At 37.5% G+C, this 23566-nt stretch overlaps 1 protein-coding gene across 8 annotated transcripts in view; it reads right to left on the bottom strand.

Annotated features, from left to right (window-relative positions):
- cacna1ea (calcium voltage-gated channel subunit alpha1 Ea) overlaps positions 1-23566 on the bottom strand; it is a 344022-nt gene that overhangs the window by 206848 nt on the left and 113608 nt on the right. For 6 of the 8 annotated variants that reach the window (XR_015925303.1, XM_088599066.1, XM_088599061.1 and 3 more), the window contains exon 3: positions 8752-9017. Coding sequence is in view for 7 of the 8 variants with exons in the window: in XM_088599066.1 (XP_088455192.1) it covers positions 8752-9017 (266 nt within the window). In the remaining variant the exon portion in view is untranslated. Of the gene's footprint in view, positions 1-8751; positions 9018-9735; positions 10090-23566 lie in introns of those variants that run through there. The other 2 variants (XM_088599064.1, XM_088599065.1) reach the window with 2 other exon arrangements.

Here is a 23566-nt window from a genome sequence, read left to right as displayed (position 1 = left end):
TTTTGCAGCCTTATATTCAGAACACCTCTGGCCCTCATAAAAAGCAGTGTTAATAGGGCTGCAAAGGTACTGTACACATCTGACAAGAAACAATAAAGATGAGGGAAAAGTTTTTTCTATCATTGAAAACAACTCTGGTGAATTTATTTGGATTTCACAGAAATTGGAAAATGTGGAGCAAAGAGTGATTGAAAATACTATACAGCCTAATTCAAACCCATCTACACAAATTTATCATTAGTTGCTCTATAAGGTTTTTAAGTTGCTTAATTGTCCTGAGTATAGTCTCTCTTCCACATCATAGTTGCAAACCAAACAGTACACATGCCTGATATGCTGTTTTTTCCCCAGTGTACTTGTTCAGAGTATTGACAGCAGTGTTAAAACCTTCTAGCTGATCTCATTGGATCTCAGAAGCTGATTAAGGTTAGGTCTGGTCAGTATTTGAATGAGAAACCTTCATGGAAAACAGGTTACTATAGTAGATTGCACTCTTCCCTTCCTCCTGCAATCCCCACCACCCAGTCCAGAACTTTCAAACCAATATCCCAGTAAAGTGACAAGAGAAGTTTCACATTAAACCATGTTCCTGACTATGGGTTATTGAAGATCCCGTGTCACTAGTGCTGTGGCTAAAATCCACTCCAGGCTTGCACTGTCTGGCTTACGTGAAGTTCAATTGGAGGAAACAATTTCTCACTTTTCTACCTGAACTGCTCTACAGTGGGGCTGCTGTCACATAATGCCTGCCTCACATCACCCAGAATCCTTTGCAATGATAAGTGCTACTGTACATACAGCAAATGCAATTAATTAATTAAAACAAACACAATAAAGGTGTGCAGCAATAAAATGTGTATTATCAAGTCAACATGAGGTGAACACTAACCTAACTCTTACGAGTCTACTACTCATGCAATAGTAAAGTTCTTACTGGCCTTCAATGCAAATTTTCTGTAGAGTTTCCTCCTTCACATTACCTCAATTAACTCACTATCTAATTTCTTATTCCAACAGTAGACTCACATAGTCTTAGCCAGCAGCTATATCACCCTCACAACTCACAACTGGCAACCCACTGAAGCTCAGCAGGCGTGAGACTGGTCAGTACCTGGATGGGAGACCTCCTAGAAATAACTAAGGTTGCTGCTGGAAGAGGTGTTAGTGGGGCCAGTAGGAGATGATCACTTTGCGGTCTATGTGGGGACACTATACTGTACAAAGGCTGCGACTTTTGGATGTAAAACCGAGGTCTTTATTCTCTGTGCTCAATAAAAAACCCAGAAAAGGGTGTTACCCTGGCGTCCTGGCCAAATTTCCTATTGGCCTTTAACAATCATGGCCTCTAAATAATCCCCATCTATGAACTGGCTTCATTACTCAGTTCTATGCCCCACTGATAGCTGGTGTGTGGTTAGTGTTCAGGCGGACTATAGCGGACCTCAAATCATCCAGGTGGGGCTACACATTGGTGTTGGTGGAGGGGAGTCCCCATTACCTGTAAAGCGCTTTGAGTGGAGTGTCTGGAAAAGCACTATATAAATGTAAGGAATTATTATTATTACTGCCTTCTTATCTCTTTTTAATTTGTTCTTCTTTAACTTACATCTTTGCCCCCAGACTCACTCTCCACACAATGTTAGAAATGGCCTCATCTACTATACAACTTTCTATTTTTCAATCAAATCCTTCTTGAGAAATATTTATCTAGGGTATACAGATTCCATTTATTTGACCCAAAAACCTCCAAATGCCTTTTGTGTTCCTCCTAAAGCTTTCTCAAGAACTAATGTCTACACCACAGTGCACCTGTGTGTGCAAAAACAACTGCAAAACAAAGAGTGTGTGAAAGCTGTCTGAACACTATGCTCAATATGCCACTGTGACCTAAACAGTGAAATGAGCAACACTGTATCATTACAAACAGAAATGTCCATAAAAGCAACCTGTTTATTTGGAGAAATAATATCAATGGAGGTGTCTTAATCATGAAAGGTTTATAACATTCAGCAATAACAAAATCCAATGGTCCAAAGACCAGCTTTTGTCTGTTAATACTATATAAAAATTTAGTTTGAAAGCTGTATCTTTCAAAACCATGTTTTTTATTCATTTTTAAGGACAAATATCAAGAATGAAAAATAGTCTGATCACTATATACAGTATATACTATATATATAAGAAAAACTCTTTTGCTGTTTGAGGTCATTTTTTTCTTTTGGAAATTAATGCAGGTTGTTTATCCTGCTCTTTATTAAGTAAGCCAAGGACACACACTGCAAAGGTTTGTAGCTGGTTTCCATGGTTACTGCAGGACTGAAAAAGACAACTTTAATTGGTTTGGGTTCAAGGCAGTCTCCTGCAGTTGATTAGGGGTAGAAAACATGCAACCCTCTTTTTGGTAAAAGGTCAATATCACAGACATGTTCATGGATGATGTTATTTATTTTTGGTGGATAACATAATAAACTAATAGGAGATACATTTTCTAGTAAAAACCGAACTGAACAACTCCAATGTCTCAGCAATGCGCATATTAATACAACCTTTGTACAACAATGTAAAACAAACAGAGAATTTGAAGTTCATCTATCTTTACTTCATTGTATTTGTTTGCCTCTTCATTGACCTTTTGAAGAATGGTGCCAGACATTCTGAGAACTTGGTGAAGACATTATAGAGGTTGTGTTAACAACTTACAGAATTGTAGCTGTAGTTTATTGGAATTACAAATGATTAGGAGTAACAAAGCTCAGAGCAAGATGTACTGGACCTACTCTGCACATCCCGACATTTAAACATCCAACTTTCATTGGCATTGATGAAACTACTAATTGCCAGATTGTTTCAAACAGTAAATCTGTTTTCAGACAAAGGTGTGTACAGTACTGTACCTTGCTACAGTAGGTTAACAGTGTCTCATTCACACTTAATAACACATGACATGTGATGTAACAGGGGCAGCATAGTGGTGCAGTGGTTAGCACTGTTGTCTTGCTGTGGTGGGGCTCTGGATTCAATTCCAGACCTAGGGTCCTATCTGTGTGGTGTTTTTATAGTCTTCAAGTGTTTGCATGGGTTTCTTCCAAGTGCTCCGGTTTCCTCCTACAGTCCAAAAACATACCGGTAGGTTAATTGGATTCTGAGTCAGTTGGCCCAGATGTGAGTGTGTCTGTGTTTGTATTCATCTGTCTGCCCTGTGATGGGATGGTGTCCTGACCATGGTTATACCCTGCCTTGTGCATCTTCTTGTCGGGATAGGCTTTGGCTCCCTCACGACCCTGAATTGAAGAAGTTAGAAAATGGTAGGATGTCTGGTAATGACATTTAGGGATAGATGTGGTCATTCAGATCAACTCACATTTATTTCAAAGACCCCAAGCTGCCAATATATGCCAATCCAATCCTAACTGAGCACAGAGATTCCTCCTGAGCAGAGGGATTCTGACAATACAACTTTTAAGAGCACAGACTGAACACAAAGATAAGATTAAGAACGTGATATTGCTATCAATGTTCCATTTGCCATCAGAATGTTTTTTATTGCATAGCAAGCTGATGATATTATGAATGACTCAAGCTCACATATTCCTGGTGTCTCTAACCTAACTGCATGTTGCTGCCCAGAAAACAATGTTCACATTAGTCTAAAAAGATGGTTCAAGCCAAACTGAGGTCAGGACTTTAGGAATCCATTTGTGCTCTGTTTTGTGTGCTTCTTTCTGGTCCAACTCTGGGGCCCTTCTGGTTTTGGACTGTAGAGATTTTAAACCAAGAAACTTTTAAAGGTGCAGAGACTAAGTGTTATCCATCCATCCATTTTCTAACCACTTTATGCAATATACAGTAGGGTTGCAGGGGCGCCAGTGCCTATTCTGACAAGCAATATAAACAAGGCAGGAGACATCCTGGATGGGTCCATCACAGGGCACACACAGACACAAACGTATACACTCACAGTGCCAAATTCAGCAGGGCCATTTTCATAGAAGTACTCAACCCACCAGTATGTCTTTGGACAGTGGGAGGAAAGTGAGGAACCTTGAGGAATTCCATTCTAACAAGATGAAATCATACAAACTCTGTGCAGTTAGTTTACTAGGAATTGAACCCAGAGAACTCCAAGACAGCAATGCTAACCATTGAGCCACCATGCTACCCAGAAGTGTAATAGTGGGTTCACAAAACAGTGACAGAGCCAGCCTATTTTATCACATACCACTATGAATGACTATGTGTGCTTGTCAGCTGCCTCACATCTTTCTTTCTTTAGCCCCAGGTGGAAGAGTGTATAAATAGTTGGAACAAATAACACATCAACTCCCAAAACTGCTTGCACCAAAAAAAGGCGAAAAAAGTGCTTTGAAATACTAGAACTGGATATTACAACATAGCACTACATTTTGAAGGGTGAAAATTTTATGGCGATAACAATTAAGACAGAAGAATTCTGAAATGTTTGCATCTGTGTCCTAAAAGCAAGAAGCTTTAGATTATAATTTAAAGTAAAGGGTGTACATTAGATCAGCTTTTATTTTAAGCAATCCGAGAAAGTGACATAAACCAGAAGAACTATTCTTCCTCTTCTTTAATTGTTAATCTTCCTATTTAGGTCAAATCTTACACCCCAACAGTGTCCTTCCTTAGGACCCTTTATTTCCAATTCTATTTCAACTAACTATAAATCTAATATAAGTATTCACTTCTCATTCCTTGGGTTTCAAATTTGGACACTTATAGACCTTCTGTGAACAATCAGAAATGGAGGCCACTGAAAGACAATGTAACAAAAAACTGTTAGCACAAAAATGTGCAGTGAAACCAAATTTCAGAGCAAGCCATGAGCCAAAAAAACTGCATGATCACTACAGTGGAAGGCAATCCTGAACCCTAGTACTCCCTGCTAGGTACATATGAAGTATACTACCCAGACACATGGGCACTCAAATAGGCTAGCAAAGGTGCATGAACAGTTGCTGTACCTTAGCTTGCTGAGGAGCTACGCAATAAAACATACTGATGGGCGAGTAGCTTCAGAGTGTGTGACCAAAATGAACACTTGTCCTGCCACACTATCTGGCATTCCATGTGGACCTGAATCCTCAGTATACAAACTGAGAGCAGATATGAAACATTACTGTAAACAGCTCCTGGAATGGACTGTCCTAAACACCTGAGGGAAATCTCTTTTGGGCAGGGGTAGTTTCAACACAGAAAGAGGAATGAGGCAGTTTTTTGTTTTAAGAAAGAGAGAGGACATACAGTATGCTACAGAGCCTCCAAACCAGCTTCACTTATTGGTTTTTAAGTTATTTATTTATATATAGCACTTTCATGCACAAAGTTAAAAAATAGAAGAATTCAAGAGACAATTAAATCACTAAAGGCATAATCAGTAAAGAAACAGAAAAGAACAAAGCAGAATTAAATTGACACAAAAATGTACTTTAAAATAGGGAACTCATAGAAACTTAAACACAATTTAAAATTTGTCAAAGAAGGGACACATTTATTGTACTACAGTCCTGCCTGTCAAGACACCTGATATTGCAATCTAATTTAAATACATTCAATGAGCAAACACATTATGCACAGTTGTAATAAATCTGAGGAACCTTATGAACAATGTCAATTCACAAAAGATGGCCAACACTATAGGGTGTAATTTAATTTTAACAGGCACTGTCCACATCTTATTGTGTGGAACTCCTTACCCCTTAAAGCCCCTATTTTTTTTGTGTGATGAAATTCCTTTATAACTTATGATCTTCTTCTCTTTTGTGTTAATTAAAACATAACAGGACTGTGCCTGAACACTTAGTATCATGTCCTTATGACACTTTTTTCATGTTCAATTATGCAAATGGTTCAGGATTATTAGCTCAGATGCTTAAATGTTAATAACGTTCTTTAAAAATAAAGGTTCAGTTTCAGACCTTTAATTGCTTGCAACATCACCTCGTGTCAAAGTAGCATCACTGAGACTGAGTCATCTCATTTTAATTTAGTCATGGCACTCAATATCTAGAAAAATATGTATTTTTGGAGCACCAATCCATCCTACCCCATAACTTCCATTGAAATTGAAAGTGGTGATTATCGCACAAGTTTAAAAAGGACTGTCATTGTTATTGCTTTATTATTCAAAATGAGCAACAGAAAAAGAAAGAAAAATGACTGATTATAATACTTTCTACTCCTTAATATAGGTACCTTTTGATACCACTTTTTAAATGGACAAAACTTGTAAATCTGACATGAGATACCTTTTGACTACTTAAAACAAAGTTGACTAAGGATAATTTTTGTTTCACTTTAAAGGAAACAAACACAGAAGTCTACTCTCTGTCCCACAACACTGGAGCCACTACCTTAAGTATTGTTCAGCAATAGTGAAAAAAATCTCACTCACTGCTATAAGATCTACTAATGCTAAAAAGTGAAAAGGAAAAGAGAATCTGCATGAAAAAAAAACATCCAATCTGACTTCATCATGGGATTTCCAGAAAGGAACTAAAAGATGACTAACTCGGATACATAAATCACAGACTGATGGGGTGTGCTTAATTTGCCAGTTACTGCCAACGACAAAAACAGTAGAGTACAAATAAATAACCACTGTAATACATCTTTATGAAATGGCAGAGGTGTGCTCTTTCCAAGTTTGGTTTAAAAAGTAACATGACCAAGCAAACGAAAGCAGCACATAAGACATACATAAGAGGGGAATGCCATGACAAGCCACACAGGAATGGACACAGAAAAACTAAAGAAAATATGTGCGTGGTCATTTAACAGCAACACCTAGTCCTTTTGCAGCGTGCAAAACAATTGCATGAGAAGACAAGGGACAAAGTACCACTCCTTTTGCCTAATGTCACATGCAAGTAATTGTTTCTAATGTGGTAACATAATACCTTTTCCCTTTTAAATCACTCAACATATCCAGATTTATCCACACGACTCTGCTTAAAAATAATGACCATATGTTGGTGTATTTTTTTATTTCTGGCTGCTGTGCATAAATTAAAGTGAAAATGAAGGGTGTAATGCACAACAGCACCAAAGTCAACACACTTTTAGGATAAACATATTCAAAACAAGAACCCTAATATAGCACTTTCCTGAAATGTGGCCTGCCATCACTTACCACTTTTAAGGGACTTTGTTAACATGTGACCAAAAGTCAACGGGTTACAAAGCATCTACAGTATACTACAGTATATTAGAAACCAACATGAAAACCATACATTTTCAACATCTTGGTTTACTACTTTTCTAACTTGTGAGATCTGAAGGCTGATGAGTCAATGTACCCCCACCCCACTTCCTTATATGTACCATCTACTTAACGGTACAGATTTCAGTGAGGCAAACCCATGGAAAGTAAATGTGCATTACAAAGTCAAATTAACTGAGCCCTACAGTGCCAGTGCACTCCTAGCCCAGCCATCTCAAAGAAACAAATCTCTGTGCTCAGTAATCCACATAGTAAGAGCTGGAAGCAAGCAGTCCTGATCAACAAGTACAGCATGGCAGAGATTGAGGTTATATTTTCTCCAGGGAGGTGTGCCATAAAATTTCTGCACTCACTACACATCTCATCCTGTAGTTAAAGCGACTGTCTTTAACACTGAAATGAAATGGGATTATATTATGAAGAAATTCTTGCTATGATTACCCATTGAAAATTCAACATCTGGTACTGTACATGGTTCAGTTTGTATTGAGGTGGATACCTGAGGAACATCTCTCCGAGTACAATCAAATTTTTTACTAAATAAAAGTGAATCAATCTTACACTTTGAAAACATTCAAAAAGGCTATGTGGTCATTTCGCTAAACAGTAACCATACCATATCGTTTATTTAATAAAGTTATTGCATCAGCATGATTTTGACATGCCTCCTTCAGCTTTTGTTACACTGCAGTAATATTAAATAAGCAAGTTCTGAGAGTGTTGTTTCTCACGAGCGATTTTCAGACGGACTGTTGTAACTTTATAATAATTGTATTAATTCTAATTTTCAAAGCTGTCGATTCAGAACGACAAAATCTATGCAATTTAACTCATCTCTAATGTCCAACGACCGTTATTCTAAACTAGGTAGTGGAGCTGTCCATGGTGCTGAAGTCTGCCGCGCTTTTCAAATTTAGCATTTTTCGTAACTGATATATTATTTTAGGACTAATAAATCGCCCGTGCGTTTGAGACGCTAAAGTATATTGATATCTTAACATATCGTTTTCTTCTCCATACAATGTTTAATTGTATGTTAAATCGTAATAAGTGTATTTATACGTGCAAAATCAAACTTCGCAGTAATTATGACGGATTTCCCAGGGTTTAAACCGTTTTATTTTATCCTAACACAGACTTGATGCATTAGGTCGTTCGGTGGGGAAAAAACAACTAACTTTCATTGGAGCAGGATCTTGTACAATAATAAGAAAACGAGTTATATATCAAAATGAGCCCAACAAGTGAAACAACAGGTTTCCATACTTCGACGATGCAGACGTAACCAATTTCCAACCGAGGCTTCATTAATTTCTGGTTATTTCTCGCTTGAGAATGAAATAGTAGATATCACAAATAGATCATCAATACCTTAAAAATGTAAACTGACGAGCACCGTAAAGAAAACACTGTCTCATCCACAACGTTTTGAAATGGGCATGCGGTAACTGCAATTATGTTACGGGGGGAAACATTACGACAAAAGGTTTACCGTTAGCTAAAAGGATATGGCCACTCAATGATCTTCTTTGCGTATTTTCTAACAATGTTGTCTTCTCCAAAAATGAACAGAGATCTGTTGACAGTGAAACAGTTTTGCCTGACAGGGATAGGGTTGTAGAGAGCCATGGTGCGGGCTCTTTGGGCTTTTGACTGTTTAAAGGCTGCCGAAACTCCACCCGAAGACACCGCCACTCCTTGCCTGTTTCTGCTGCGCTCGGAGCCCCCATCCCCGGATCCCAGCCTGCCGGCCACGTCGTCTCCAAAACGAGCCATTCTGCGAGCAGCGAGACAGAGGGAGAGAAAGGAAGAAAATCCAATAAAGATCGTTAGCCGCTGGAAAGGAGGAAAAAAACAACTGATAAAAAGGTCTTCGCAATTTTAATCCATCATAATCTCTTCAAATCAGTCTGCAGGCGACTGTCTGCAGCGTCTTTATATTCCCAAAAGTGCAGCAAAGAAATGTTAATCCCTTGTAAAGTACAGTACAAAAATAATTAGGAACTGCTTTCTGTGCCTCGGTTAAATTATGCTGATTAGCTTTTAAAAAGGCGAGAGGAACCCACTATCAACCGTTTATCTGTGAAATCTGAGGCAATGCTTTTCGAGTAGCGAGCAACTCCCTGCTCGCATAAATGTGTGATGCAAATCACACCGCCTTCAAAAGTCTGAGAAATTGTTCTTTACTTTGTTAGCAAATCCCCTTGAATGGTTAAATCAACGTGTCCTTGTTTCGGGTAAATCTCAATCCCAGGTTTAATGTTAAATGTCTCTTTCAAAAAAAAAAAGTCTATTATCAGTTTACACACAGGCGAAGCCACCAGTTATGTGTTTCACAAGAACTGCAGAAGGAGTTCGGGCGGCAGGTAAGGTACAGCAGCTTAGATCCTAAAACTTATTTTTCACAAGAACAATCCGGGAAGTATCGTTCTTCAACTGCTGAACAAAGCCAACGTTATATCTTTCGCCTCTACCGCGCAAAACTTTACACTGACCTTTCCATCTTAAGTCCTTTGTTCACTCAAAAATGAAACATTCGAAGCTACAGAATGCAAAGTTCACCTTATTCTTTTCCGGTAACTTCGAAAGCCAAGCGGGATCAGCGAGAAGCTAGTAAGTTGGTTTAGAGAGCAAAAAAAGTCTATCCAGAAATCCTGTTGCAGGAGGAGAAGGAAAAGAACGCGTTCATCCGTGCTGCTTGTCTACATGGTGTATTATTTCTTTTGTATGATTGCAGCGGGTCATACCAATCACACTGCCTGACAGACACCCTAAAGCTAGCTCCCTGCACCCCCCTCCCACATGTTCTCATGAAAATTAATTTAAGGTGTTTCTCTGAAGTGGATCCTTAGCAAAAAAGATTATTTGTTACCATGGCGATGTCACTGTTTAAAAGGTCACAATCTTCTGGGTTAACCACATACAAGCTCCGTGTCATTTTAATTACACAGCTCGAGTAATTATTTGATTTTTTTTTCAAAAAAGAAACGGAAAAAAATGGATAACATCAAGATTGACTATTTCTGGTGTTCTTTCTTTAACGTAGTGGTTAAAAATCCTTAACATAAACGACTTTCCACTACACCCATCTAAGAATACACTGGTATTACGTTGTGTCGTAAAAGCAAAAGACAATCCGGTGTATTTCAGCACCGGGGCAGCACTGAAATGAGACAGTAAGCAGTGACAGATGCCAAATTTCACAACTTTTTCCAAGTTGTGAACTTTTTCTCATGCCTGTGGAACACGACCAACAAATGGTCCAACCATGCAATAGTTTCCTATAACTATAATCGAGATTTCTAAAGTGCATTTGTAATCTGGGTGTACAGTAATAGCGTTTTGTGTCGGTTTTTCATGTCGCGACCCTTCTCAACAACGGAAATTAAAATGGATGGAATTTTTTTCTTTTTCTATTGTTGAAGGCTTGTTTAATCTTGACTTTTCATATGACCCTGACCTATTTGTTATTTTTTCAGATGAAAACTGTCATTAATTTAATCCAACTTCAGTTGTCTTTAAAAAAAACACCCGTGTGCAGAAAACTGTCATCAGACAAAGAATTATAATGAAAGAGCCAAAAGTATCATTGTTTAACATGTATTGCAAAAAAAAATGCAAGAACATTTACTTCTGACCAAAGATCCAGGGTGTGTTGCTAATTAATTGTATATGTTGAGTTTCTTTTGTCATATAACCTTACTTTGTATTCTGTAGTTGATCTGGGGTCTGCAGTACCAACTGGTGTACCAAAAAGAATACCATCTATGCAATAAATAAGGATTCAAATGAGTACACAACAATTCTTCAAAAACAATAAAACTGGATATCAGTGCTACTTTTCACATACAGAACCCCAGCAGTAAATTAACTATTGGCTCCGGTCTATCAACAAAGAATTCCCAGAGAACAGTCATGATTGTCTTTTTTTACCAACAAAACTGTTTTTTAGCGCAACTGGTGCTTCCTAGTCTGAACCTTGAGCCTAAAAACATTTTCCAAAGAAAAGAGTGATGAAAATATCCATATATGATTAATTTATGATTCATATGATATATTCATGACTGATTCACTTAAAAGCCCAAAAGACTGTATATCGCTAAAGCTCAACTTAAGCTACTGTACATAATCACACATTATGTTTAATTTTCAGAAACCCATGTAGCAAGGACTACCTGAGATATTATAGTTAGCATTCAATGGTACTGTGTGCAGCCTGTGGGACAATAGTGGCCAAAATTGTCCCTGGAGACATGCAATTGCAGGACAGTCTTTCATCTCAGCTCCATTTTTCACCTACGCAAATTGGGACAGTAAACTGTATTGCTGTCTGGTGCTAAAGCAGGATACAGATTAAGGGATACAAGACTCGCAATGCTGCAGAACCCAGTTCTTCATATATTAGTATCTTGGTCACATTTCCTCTTTGATCCTGTTGTGTGTTACCTGTCAAGTCTCATCTTCACGTTTAACTCACCACATTCAGTTTCTCTGAAATTGCAGCTCACTTATTGATGGCATTACAGATCTGAAACTATAACGGATGCAAGATCAATTTGATACATAGTAATACATTTTAACCAAACATTTTGCTTTGAGATATAAGCCCAATTATTATTCTCACAATTTGAATTTTGGCTATTATAGCAACATTAATATTTCACATTCAAACATCTTGGCGAGTAACCCATGATGTAAAACTACACCAATTATTCAATTTTCCCTGGGAATAATGAGCATTAATGCAAGAGTAAATACATGATCCTAAATTTGTCATTCAAATGGTGAATTTGCAATATCAGAAATGACCTGGGTCATCGATAATCAATATACACAATATTTACACTATGTCCTTTTTCGTGAAAATAATGTAATGGCAGAATCAGCAAGCAAAGAGTTAAGATATAATTGGTATTAAAGAGATACTGTTTCAGCGATTGTTCTCCTGGTGTGTGGGAGGGAAGCTGCATATTCAGGATCGTTTTAAATGCCTGTCGTGTGCTTGTTTCTTTTTGCTGTAAAACAGAAATGATACTTGAAAGCAGCTTACTGCACGCAAAGTGGCATGTAGTGATTTTCGATAAAATAAATGATGATAACATCTTGCATATATGAAGAGGTTATTGGCAGTTGATGATGCAGCACTGTTTCTGCTTCCCCAGTAATTTGAAAGCAAAAGATTTTGGTGATGTTGTTTCTGTTCTCCTTGTTTTGAATGGAAACTCAGGTGAAGAATGAAAGACCTGAACACAATTACGCACACAATCGTATACATAAATGCAAGAATGTCCATTGAAGGAAAAGAAAGGGTTTAAGGAAAATGCAATAACAGATACTCCTCTTTAAGGGTTTGTTCTTTTGCATGCTCTGCAATTAAATGATATTTAATTTTATACTGTGTTCTGCCATGTGTAATAAAAAGTCTACTACAGTATATAGAAAGTACCGAAGTCCTTCACTGTTTGTTTTCAGCAGCCATAGACAGTTCTTTTCTGCAGTCAATTTTCAACCTTTCTCCCCTTGAGAGGTATAATAGTCTAAGTTTCGGCATGTAACACAAGAAATTGCGGCACACTCCAGGCAATGCTATATGCCACTGTGAAAATAATTGACCATATTGTCTTCTAGTGGACTCTGAACACTGATTTGATTTCCTTGTTTTGAAAGCTTGTATAGTTCACTGCCAGGTCCTCTGTGACCTTTACACACCAGGTAGGAAGGCTGTTACTCCTTTTCTGGACGCTGGTGACACTGTTGCATCTTCACATACATCACATCCACAGTGCTTTACTAGAGATGAGTATTTCTCATTCTTAATAACTAAAACTCCATAACCACTTCAAATTATTAGGAAGAGAGGCACCAGAATAACAGTCCTCAGATATATCAGCCGTAGAAGCCTGTGATACATAGAAGACTCCAATGAACACGAGATAGTACATTTTGAATTGAGGTCACCCATGCTAATATCAGCACAACCAGTCAGTTACAAAAATAGAAGATGAAACAGATCTCAGACTGCATCAAATTATGAAAAAATAGATGAGAAAAAGGGACGCTCAAACTCTGATTTTTCAATACTTTTTCAGTGTAGTATTTAACAATGTAAATCAAGAATTCTATCATTATGTTTTGAGCAGATTCAACAATTGGACACTTGGAAGCAGCTTGTCTCTTTAGGTAGCAATTTAGCACTTCTGAGAAAGAGCAGCTATTTCTTACTCTTTACAGTCATATGTTGATCTCTCAGGAACATTCCAATGACTTTACTCAAAGATTCTATCAGCGTAATGATTAGTTTTACACTTATAGATTGGTTTTCCTTCTGTCGTCCTGGGATACCTTCAGTATGCACGTATTTAGTGAACAAGAGGAATAGCTTTCAAAAGAAAATGAAATTCAATGCTAATGAAATAAATGTTTCACAAAGTATCATATTTCTCTACAGTTGTAAACATTCTTGTGAGCGTCATTCACAATTCAAAATAGTGTAAGTCTGTGAAAAGCCATTAAATGATTGAGAAATTAAACTCTGAACCAGATTCTTTTGCTCTGCATGGACACACTGTGGTTGTCTGTTTGAAGCAAGCAGTCACTGTGGATTGTTCCCTCCAGGGTCCATAGAGTTAGTGGTGGCCCTGTACCAGAAAGCAGCTTCAGCCATCTGTCTGATATCTACAGCACAGACCTGACTTTGCAATCCCTGCCCTATTTCAACCTTTTGTTTTTTTTTTTACAAATGTTAACAAACTAATTCATTTATTTTATTACCTAACTGAGGAATTGTGGCAAGCAGGTGCAAGCCACAGATATATGCACAGTAGGTGAGGAGAAAAAGTAGGTTGAGGAGGACTTTTGTTCTACTGCCACATCTATCCATGCTGAGGAGATGCCCAGAAAGGTCAGGCAGAGACAGTACTACAGTAAGTGATGCCAGACCTGCAGAGCACAACAAATACAAAAGAAATCAGTAAATTGAAATGCAGAACTGCACTAGTCTCATTCACATTCTATAAGGTGAGATTAATGTTGAAACAGCAATTAGGGACCTCTGAAAAATTATTTTATAACAATAGCAAAGAAGACATCTGCATTGTTTGAAAATTATAATCTTTTTCGATACTTCATCACTACTGTCTCTTAAATGGAGAAAGATTTTATTTTTATCTACAATAAAATAAAAATCGAGTACAAGAAATTAATCTCTAACTTTTTAAATAAGTGTTTAAATTATGCTTTAACTTTTAAGAAAACATTACTGTCTACTAAAAGAATGGTCATGCTGAGAATATACAAATGCTAAAATAATCCAGAATGTGAAATCTCTGGCACCTGTTAAAATACAGACAAATACTTTTCTAGTAAATGAAAACACATAAAAAACTATACTGGAGAAAATTTTACCAATGGAAATTTCCAAAGGTATTTATGCCAGTATTCCCTTGGGTAAAAAGTTTCAGCAGTTATTAATGTATAGCTACAAACACAGTGTTTAAATAAGAAATGTATTGTGACAGGATGTAGCATAAATGGTCTCTGGATTTCCTTTCTATTTTAGTCTCAGAATTCAGCAAATCAGTCTATATATCCCTACTCATCTATTTCTTTCAATCTCATACAATGCAGGTGATCATTGAAAGGCACTGAATGGTATCCCATTGCGCACTGTAAATCCTTTTAACTGCTTTGAGACTACAGTACAAAGGATTGTACAGTACAGTAGGTATCTGGAACAAGCTGCCAATTACAGCCTCAAGGCCAATACACTACTAATAACCAAACAAACTAGAAGCACTGAATGGCCTCGTTTGATTGTAACCTTTTGTAAATTTTACGTCCTTTTATAAGCATGATAGTAACAAAACACTAACAGTATATGCCAGCTAAAAACACGGTGTTTGATTAATAAAAGGGAGAAGCCTTTGAGAAACAAAAGGTCTTGATTTTACCCCGGTCTAGATCATGAGAAACCTGGTGTCATATCGAAGCTCACTGTGCAAATACAAATAATTATTTAAAAAACAATGAGAAAGAAAGCAAGGAGTAAAGGACTTTATTTCCATTACGATGAGACTTAAGAATCCTTTGATATGTCAGGAATTACCAGTGAGAAATTGTGGGGCAGCAAATGAATTCTCTTTTGCAGATCAGTGTAGGAATAAACCTCTCTAAAGCCTTTGATTATTACATCTTTCTTGGGTTATGCTTCTCTATTATGTGTCCAGTAAAAGATGCAAGCTTATTTCTTGAAAACCATCCCCACAAGCTGCTTGAGGTCACAATACTATTTACTTTTTGCATTAAAAAGTGCTGGAAAAAAAAAGATTTCCAATCAGAGCACCGTGAGCAGTATTTATTATGTGTTTACAGCTATTCCAAATTTAAAAGATTTTCTTGCTAAACAAGAACCATCCATCATCAGAAAAGTGCTAGTAAGGGTTAAGGCAAAACAAAACTTATCCCAGAAGTATGGGATACAAACAGTACTTGTCTCTGAATGGGATGCCAGTCCATTTACTGGACACAAGCAAAAAAAAACACAATTTAGAGAGACCTTGCAAGCATGTCTTTTGAACGTGAAGACCATAGAGGAGAACAGAGCACTAAACAAGATCCACGCAAAGAACCTACAGATTCCACACAACAGGCATTCCTGCCTAGAACTAAACCAAGAACTCCAAGCTGTGAGTCAGCAGCGCTTGCAAATGTACTCTGTCACATCAATCTAAAAACAATTTGGTAGTCCTTACAGCCAGCTGAAATATTTCCTTTTAATACTATAACATTAGGTGGAACATTTTCTTTTTTCCAAATACATTTAGTGAGTAAGAAAATATTTTATGGTTATAGCAATCACCACAAAAAAAAAAAGAATTGCCAGTAAGAGACAGATCCCTACTCTGACTGGTGGTCAGTTTCTAAGGCACTGTGGAGCTTGCAGCATGTCAAATGATGAATAGCACTGATAGGCAGGCAAGTCAGAGGAGGGAGTGAAGTGCTCTTTCTCCTTGCATGTTGTGAGGACAACAGACAAGACCACAAACTTATGGTTCCAAATAATGGTTATCAAAACCAAAAACAAAAACAGTTGCTAGATCTATGCATTACATAAATACATCATGGCCATATAATACTTTCCTTTGATTAACTTGTAACAGCAAATTATCCCCTGTGAAAGCTGCTCATTAACTTGCAGAGAATGAGTTATTAGCTTAGAACAGGCTTGTTGAGGCAGGCCCCAACCTACAGTAAGCAATGTAGAAATAAGCTTGTATCTATCTAAGGAACATAATAAATACACAAACAGACACACCACGGAGGCAATTCCCAGCCACTGTGTGAATACACACAAAGGGCTTAAGTCTCAAGTGCTGTCAATGCCTTTTAAATGTGCCGTTTATTTAATAAAAATGAAAGTACTCCTCTGATAAACAAAGGGTGCTGTGGCTGTGGATAAATAAACATAGACTCTATGGATACCATATGTCACTACATCCTCATCAGCATTTATTGAAAGCTGTTGAATACTACAGGACAGGAGGAGGCAGGAATATCATGGGGAACATGATTAAATAGGCCTTAAGCCACATGGGAACAGAAACATTACATGCTTAAAAACAGCATGTCCTATTTTGACATTTCAGCAGTGTAATGGATGAAATAGTGTTCAAATGCACTTTAACTGAGTTTTACTGTCCCTTACCTCTACAACACAGGGCTGATAAAAATGTGGGCTGCAGTGTGGAATAATGGTTTGGGCTGTTGACTCCAGCCCACAGGATGTGGGCTCTAAGCCAGGATGGGAAGCTGATGGCAAAAGGGTCCTACCACTCTCAGGTTTCTCCGGGTCACCCAGAGAAATGGGACATTTTTTTGTGAAAGGATTAGAACAAACTGTGATGGAGACATTTTGCATCGGCAATACAGATGCACATTTGAAAAACGTCAACCTATGTATAAGTCTTAGAAGCTCCTGAATGAACCAAAAACACCCTTTTACAGTACCCTGTGTCCAAATGATCCAAACGTTGATCTCAATATACAGTATTATATGATATAAATTATACATACCACATATAGATGGTCACACGCGTACAGAGGTGCTATTCCATTTCTCCTACAGCTCTCCTGAGAGCTAGTCTGTGCAGTGCTCGGCTTTGGAAGGATTACCTGGGAAGGGCAGCTGTGGACGGAGGTTTACAACCTCATTGTGGAGCACGGATGTCCCTAGGTCACATCCATGACCCTTGGTAATCCCATACTGTCTTGCACTGTTCTGTACTGGGCCAGAAGAATAATAGAAGATTTTGACAGGTTGCTCCTAGTGCTCCAAAAATGCACAAATAATGAGGAAGGGTGGAACAAGGCTATCAAAACTTTATTTAGTAAGGATCACAACGCAAGAAGCACAATACTATGCTTCTTTACGAATAAACAAGGTTTATGTAAAAATGTTACATAATGTACAAGGATCCACAACGAGCAGCTCAATATAAGAAGGATGATATTTTTTTTTCCTTAACTGAGGTTTCCATAGCGACAAGGCACCCTAGAATTTCTTCTCAGCTTTTCAACTTATGGGAACAAAGCTGGCTGCATAAAAGACACCTTCCCTACCTAACCTTTTCCTTGCAGTCTTATGCCTGCTATCTTTAACTGTTTTTTCCTGAGCAAATATAGATATATTGCACTGCTTCAAAGCTGACTCTCCAGGGGATGAGAGAGAAAGACATCTCAGCCTTCTGATGTGAACGTTAAAAAACTAGCAGGTATAAAATGATTTAAAAGATCTGTAATAGTGAATTGTTGACAAAATATTAAGAAAGGATTGACACAGAGGTGTAAAGAACGACCAACAAATGTAACAGCTGTGGACATTTGGTATAAAAAAACACATGTACTGTAAGTGATGAAGATAGTGATCAACGATTGACTATAAACCCCACACAAACATACTGTAAAAGTCTTAATTACACTATTATGTATGTAGGATGGCAACATATTTTGAAATTCATAAATTAACAATATACACGCACTTTCTAAGTTCATATATAGCTGAAATCTTTCTGCTTGAGAAATCTTCTGTCACCTGTTTCTCAGTGGAGCACACACGTCATCTGACACTGCAGGTGTTCTATCTGTCATCTGAAAGCAGTTCTGAAAGGAGCCATCCCTGTAGCCACAATATCTGGGCAGGCATTGAAGCCCTTCATTAAATTAAAGGCAAAAACTGCCTCTTCACACTTCTCGTTTTGCACCACAGTAGCTCCTTCATAGCTTTCACTGCCCTTTAATTGATTGGAAACAGACTGCAAAGTTATGTATGAAACAATGTTACCTAGATGTAAGGCTTAGTTGTCAAGTCTGAAAGTACCTGGTAGTCGCTGTTGCTGTTATTACCTGAGGTGAATAACACTAAACCAAAGCTAAGCAGTGACCAACATGACTGCAGCAAGGAATTCAATTTAAAGACATTCAATCAGAACTAATACTGTAGATGCAGACTAATACAAACATTGGAGCAATTTTTTTTCTAACTTGAAATTTGTTCATAAATGTAGATTGGTTGATTGATCATTGTTACGAAAAACAGACCACTGAAGTGTGCTTTTAATTTTTTTTTAGTTACTTCAGTTTTCAGCCTGCAAGCCTTGGTATTTAGAGTTAGTATGAAAATTAAACACAATTACTGATTCTTAGCTTTCCACTTGATGGCTATTTTTCCTGAAAAAATACAAGCAATTTCAAATTGCATTATGGTTGATGCGTACAGTACATAACAGTAACTGAATAAACTATGAACTAGAGAACATTGTATTTCAGGTATTAATTGCAGTCTGTTGAGATAATACTGGGCATCTGCTGTGCAGGACTTTTTAAATGTTCTGTAATCTTGCTCTTACATTAACAAGGACCTTAAGAAAGTACAGCTTCCCTAGAAAATTCCATCTCATCAAAATGCTGCTCGTGTTTAATTTGGCTTTGAAGTACAGTATAACAAACCTAAAAACATTTTAATTCAAGCACCATTTGAAGACCTTTGCTTGCATCTGAGTACAGGTAAAACGAATAATTCCAGCTCACTTAAACTAATAGTCTTAAAATTCATTTTAAAAACAATCTCTTATATTTCTGTCTATTCAACCTTCTGGAGCGTGAGTCTTTGGGGAACTCTGAATGTGATTGGTCATGTGCCAACATAACACTTTCACTATAGCATGGTCATTCACACTGAGTGCCACTCACCCAGATAGTGTTATTAAATACCACACCGCACTAAAACAAGTACAATTCCAAAACAATAGGCAAAGTGCAATTCGTGATGATTATGTTTAAATGATCAAAGAAACTTAAATGCCACTGTTTTAAAATAGGTAGCACTTTGGACAAAGCCACAGAATGGAAAAAAAATATTTCACAAATAGGGAAAAATATGACAAAACACTCAAATAATCCTGAAAGAATCAGAAACTAGGGCATAGTGTTGTAGTGTGCTGTATCACAAGGTATCTATTCACTACCAGGCACATTTAATGAAAAATAGTTTATATGTACAAATAACGATGCCTTTAATAATTTTTAAACTGCATTAAGGAAGCTTTGGTAAATTTCACAGAATTATCTTGAATGAAGAGAGCTTTATCTGTCATTTGTGCTATACTGAGGATCTAAGCAAAGAAGTTCCCTTCCCCTTCAGCTGATAAACTGACAATTACATTCCATGCTGTCTTCAGGTAGTTCCAGTTAATCACAATCAATTATTTGACATGCATTGACCCCATTATTAGTGTTTGTGTCTGAAAATGCTTCTTGTAACAGGTTCCTACTTAAACATATTTTAAGAGTGTCTTGTAATAGAGTGTGTTTGGAATTATGAGATTAATTGATATGCTCTCTGACGTGAGTAGTGTGACTATAAATACCAAGGTCCCAAATGTTCCTGCGGCGACTTATAAATTACTATGAATCTTCAGAAATTATGACTTTTGCTAGTGGGTCTAAATGCAACAGGACTGTGCAGAGACTTAAATAATTTACAAAAAATATATTTTTAATGAAAAACGTAAGCATAGGATACATTTTACTAATGCAAAAGATCATATAGCCTATTGCTTCCCCCCCCCCACCCCATCTTAAAAACATGATTAATTATCTCACCTCAATTAAGCTGTGAGCTCCCATTTTTTGTGTTTTCTTTTGTATTTTCGGTGTCTGTTGTTTTTAAAGTAAAAGAGAACGATTAGAGAACGATTCTAAATTAAGTGGCCCATGAATGTGGAAGATAGGGATATACATCTTTCTCCTCTAACACATACTGTAGCCTCCTATCATAAGGTGGCTATGACTGCATACTGTATATGAATACATTTGTATTCAAGGTATTATACTGTAGCCACTCTAGAAATGCATTAGAAGAACTTAAATACAGTATATTTCAACAACTCCCTTTCAATGGCTTGTACATACAGTAATCCCCAGGTGCAGATATACTGGGAGCAGGTACTTTACAGATCTGCAAGACATTGTATTGACGTGAATGTGGAATGGACTGCAGTGAGCATGGAACTCCACTACTAGTGGATTCCACACTTCCCTGTATTTATGGAAATAGCTCACCCTCAAGCTTAGCTGAGTGCAATTAATTCATCTGTCGCTTGAAAATATTTGTGTTTGGAATATGTGCATGTGTGTTAGGTCCTCCTCTGCTCAGTAGGAGAGAACAAGAAGGGATGAAGTTGTGGACTGGGTTATCTGAGTCTTAAAAAAAAAGATTTAGAAATAATGGACACCGTTAAGAGGACAGTAGATTCCAGTGTTAATGTAACAGACAGAGGGCTTGTTGGGTAAAAAGTGAATCTGTCCTAGCCTGTTATCAAAGAACTGCCTAGGAGTTAAGCTTTTTAAAGAGGTAGGTGTTTGAACTGTTGTCTCTATTGTCAAATGAACCCCACATGCTGAAAGATATTAAAAATGGAATAGTGAGTTGGGTGTTTATCATGACTCGGTCTATTATAATGGGAGCCCACCCTCAGACAGTTTTTCCACAGGGCCTATGAAATAAATGCCTGTGATGCCTTTCAAAATAAAAGATAATTTAAACCAACATGAATATGCATTTTGTTTCCTTCATTTCTAATTGTATTAATGAGGAGTTAAACATTTACTGAAAGAGTGTGTCACTTTATTTATTTTTTTAATATTTCAGTGTCACTGTGGCATGTTACTAGAGACGCACGTGTAGATGGTCCTGGGAAGTTTGTTTACAGATAGTTTTGTTTTAGATGTCATTATCTTGCTATCTGCATAGAATGTGTATGTTTTCTCCATGTTCATGTGGGTTTCCTCTGGATGCTTCTACAGTGTTAATTCCATTGATGGAAATTTTGACAAAAATGTTAGTTAATGACCTGTTTTTCATTTTAGTTAACAATGACAAGACTCTCACAAAAATAATCCACAATGACGTTCACAAAGACTTAATTGCTTTGCATTTGACCTGTTTGACTACTAATATTGAAATTAATTTTGTCACATGAGGTTAACGGTTTGCACATTTACTTTATGTCTGACAAATAGCAGGCTGTCTGTAATGAGTACAATCCCACAGGGCTACGACTGTTCCAGTTTTCTCCCACAGTCCAAAGACATACTGGTAGATTCTGGGAAATTTGGTCCTGGTGTGAGTGTGTGTCTGGGTCTGCGTATGCTACAGTATGTGATGGACTAGTGTCCCATCCAGGGTGTATCCGGCCTTGCACCCATTGCTTGCCAGGATAGGCTCTAGATCCCCCTTGATCCTGTATTGGATAAAATAAGTAGAAAATGGATGGATATCAAGCTAAAACCAAACAAATACAGATGGGAAGATAATGTGCATAAGAATTTTGGCCCTTACCAATCATGGCCTCCTAATAATCCCCATCTATGAATTGGCTTCATTACTCTGTTCTCCTCCCCACTAATAGCTGAAGTGTGGTGAGTGTTCTGGGGCACTATGGCTGCCGTCGCATCATCCAGGTGGGGCTGCACATTGGTGGTGGAGGGGAGTCCCCATTACCTGTAAAGCGCTTTGAGTGGACTGTCCAGAAAAGCGCTATATAAGTGTAAGCAATTATTATTATAAGAATAGGAGAAAATACGAATCATTTCTGTTTCAGAGGAACATGGCTTTGCCAGCTTAAGCAAACTACTTAATTTGCATCACCCCAAAAATCTCATCTGGAAAAAATGAGGATGGAGCAGGTTTAGTGTTATCTATTTGCTCAGTATCTTGCCCAGATTTGTAAAGGTGACTGGATTTGTACTAGACCCCATAAGACTAACAGAAACTGCTTCAAGTTCTGACACCATCACCTGTCTGATTTCACACAATAAGTATCCTCTGTGTTGCATGTGAGAAAAACACAAATGTAGTGTTTGCATCAGAAACACAGTTCCTGTTTCATTATACATTGCTTTATTTACAGTATGTTACGAGCTAATAACTACATTACTTCTTAAAAATGGCAAACACTTTGCGCTTGTGTAATAGCACATTGTCCATCTATTATATATATTGCATATTATTCCTGAAATGCCTCTGTATCAGACTAGTGGCATTGCAAACTCACAGGTGTCCTAGACACAGTTTCACAGCAATCTGAGAAAACCCTGGCAGATGGTAAACCTATCCTACCAAACTCTTTTTAGGCAATCCTAGTCAGAGTCAAATAATGGCATACACCACTGGACACTGAAACCAAACAGATGCTTACAAGCTGAGCAACCTATGAGACCTGCGTCTACTAATACATGTACATTGTACAGCAATACGTAATAGTATTGAAAATGGTAAAAATAGGCCTGCTCCTTTCTGACATTTGTAGATCATCTGTGCAAAAAAACATCAGAATAAAATCCTCATCTTTAAAAGTTAATTGGTATTTAAAAATGACTTTGACACCTGCTAATTGCTTTCTTAGCCTGACCAGAAGTTAAGGATGTCTCCATTTAAAGCGATTACAGTCGCTTAAATAACAGTTTATTTTTTTTCCTGTATTAATCCTATCATTAAAGCCGCCTTAATTCACTTCATTTTGTCTGAGTGGGAGAAATGCACCTTTCTAGGCTTTGAAAAAAGCAGTGGTGGTGGGGTGATTGGACTCTCTCCATTTCTGAACAGATTTAATTAGCAGGCCTTAATGCGTCACGGCTGTGTTAGTATTTCTAAATGGTGAAATATAAAAATTGCTGAAAATCACTCTTAAACAGGGTAAAGTTAACATGGACCTTTTTGAAAACAATGGGTGTATTTTAATAGTAAGCATTATACATTAAATGTTAATG

The sequence above is a fragment of the Lepisosteus platostomus genome, chromosome 11 (genome assembly GCF_059453375.1).
Source record: "Lepisosteus platostomus isolate fLepPlt1 chromosome 11, fLepPlt1.hap1, whole genome shotgun sequence".
In the NCBI taxonomy this organism is placed as follows: Eukaryota; Metazoa; Chordata; class Actinopteri; order Semionotiformes; family Lepisosteidae; genus Lepisosteus; species Lepisosteus platostomus.
This window is presented reverse-complemented; position numbering and strand designations above follow the sequence as displayed.